The sequence below is a fragment of the Vicia villosa genome, unplaced genomic scaffold (assembly GCF_029867415.1).
Source record: "Vicia villosa cultivar HV-30 ecotype Madison, WI unplaced genomic scaffold, Vvil1.0 ctg.000370F_1_1, whole genome shotgun sequence".
Classification (NCBI taxonomy): domain Eukaryota; kingdom Viridiplantae; phylum Streptophyta; class Magnoliopsida; order Fabales; family Fabaceae; genus Vicia; species Vicia villosa.
Window position 1 is genome coordinate 207645 of NW_026705171.1, and position 1296 is coordinate 208940.

General features: G+C 33.1%; 1 protein-coding gene across 1 annotated transcript; it reads right to left on the reverse strand.

Annotated features, from left to right (window-relative positions):
- Positions 1-255: 255 nt before the first annotated feature.
- LOC131627591 (vacuolar-sorting receptor 7-like) lies at positions 256-1041 on the reverse strand. The gene is made up of 2 exons (XM_058898431.1): positions 747-1041; positions 256-647 (listed from the first exon to the last, which is right to left on the reverse strand). The coding sequence occupies exons 1-2, from the start codon at positions 1039-1041 to the stop codon at positions 256-258; spliced, it is 687 nt and encodes a 228-aa protein (XP_058754414.1).
- Between the last annotated feature and the right edge of the window lie 255 nt (positions 1042-1296).

The following is a 1296-nucleotide window of genomic DNA, read 5'->3' on the forward strand; positions in this document are numbered from 1 at the left end:
TATTTATGCTTACAAAGATAATCATTCCAATATAAATAAACACTCATATTTATGCTTACAAAGATAATCATTCCAAAATCTTATTGTTCTAATAATCATATGATAATGATACAGTAGACTCCTAAAGCTAAACATCGATGTCCAGCTTCACCTTCGGTAGATCTATGGCTACCTCCGGTAGATGTATGGCGGCTGCTGTTGCGGGTGCTACTCTCTCTAAACACTTACGAAGAACTGCTGAAAGTAAGTAATATATTATTTGAGAGCTATCAAACATTTTTCGAGTATGGCTTTTACATGGTCTTTTTTGGAGTTGTTAGGGGTAGGATTTTCGGGTTTTACAGGTGAGGGAATATCTTCATTTGGAACTATACGATCTATCGGTGGAGGGGTAGAAAATATATTGGTTGATTGGTCAATCTTAAGCAAAACTTGCTCTTGCTTGTTTAGATAATTCTTCAATGACTTTCCAAAGGACAATTGAATTAAAACATATGGAATTAAAATCTTTCCATTGAGTCTCTTGGAATCATCTCTCTCCCTGTGTGAACCCATGAGCATTAGTGGCTCATCAATAACATCCATGATTAAAACTGCTGCAGCTCCTGCTTTTTGGGCATGATACACCTTCAAAGAAAAAGAACACCCTACAAGTGCAAGTAAGTTGTTAATAAGCATTTTAAAACATGTATAACTAAAAGTATTACAAAAAAAAATTATGCAATGTAACTCTAAAAAATGAATACCTCCACGATTAAGAAGTACGATTGTCGGATGATAAGACCTATATTTAAAAGGTTTACCGCCTTCAAATACTCCGCATCCATAAGAATCTTTCGGTGAAACGAGTGATCCTATGATAGGCTCTCCATAACTTGGCATTCCAAAGCTTCCTATGGCACCATTTCTTTTACCTCTTAGATCATTTGGTGATAGTACTGTGATGCTGTTTTCTTCTAGCACAATGTGACCATGAATTTGGAGAAAGAACAAGATTAAGAAAAGAAATAACTCAAAGGTATGGCTATATGAAAATTTCATGTTGGTTTTAGGTTAAGTTGTTTCAATATGATGGAGAGGGAAAATGGAAGATGGAGATGAATGAGATGTTTTGTTTGTGATTTTGTAGTTGTAAAGAAACTTATATAAATGAAGGAAAAGATTGAATGGTTTTATAGTTAAACATAGAGATGTGTAGAAATGTAGAGTTTTTTTAATAAAACTTTAACACTATATTTGTATTCTATTTTATTTTCTTATAAATTTTTTAGATTAGACTTATTATCTTCTTTGTGC

Excerpts from the sequence above, each read along its gene's own strand:
- LOC131627591 (XM_058898431.1), bottom strand. The coding sequence starts at position 1,041 with ATGAAATTTTCATATAGCCATACCTTTGAGTTATTTCTTTTCTTAATC. Across the intron at positions 648-746 it reads CGTACTTCTTAATCGTGGAG|GGTGTTCTTTTTCTTTGAAG; the intron begins GTATTCATTTTT and ends TTGCACTTGTAG.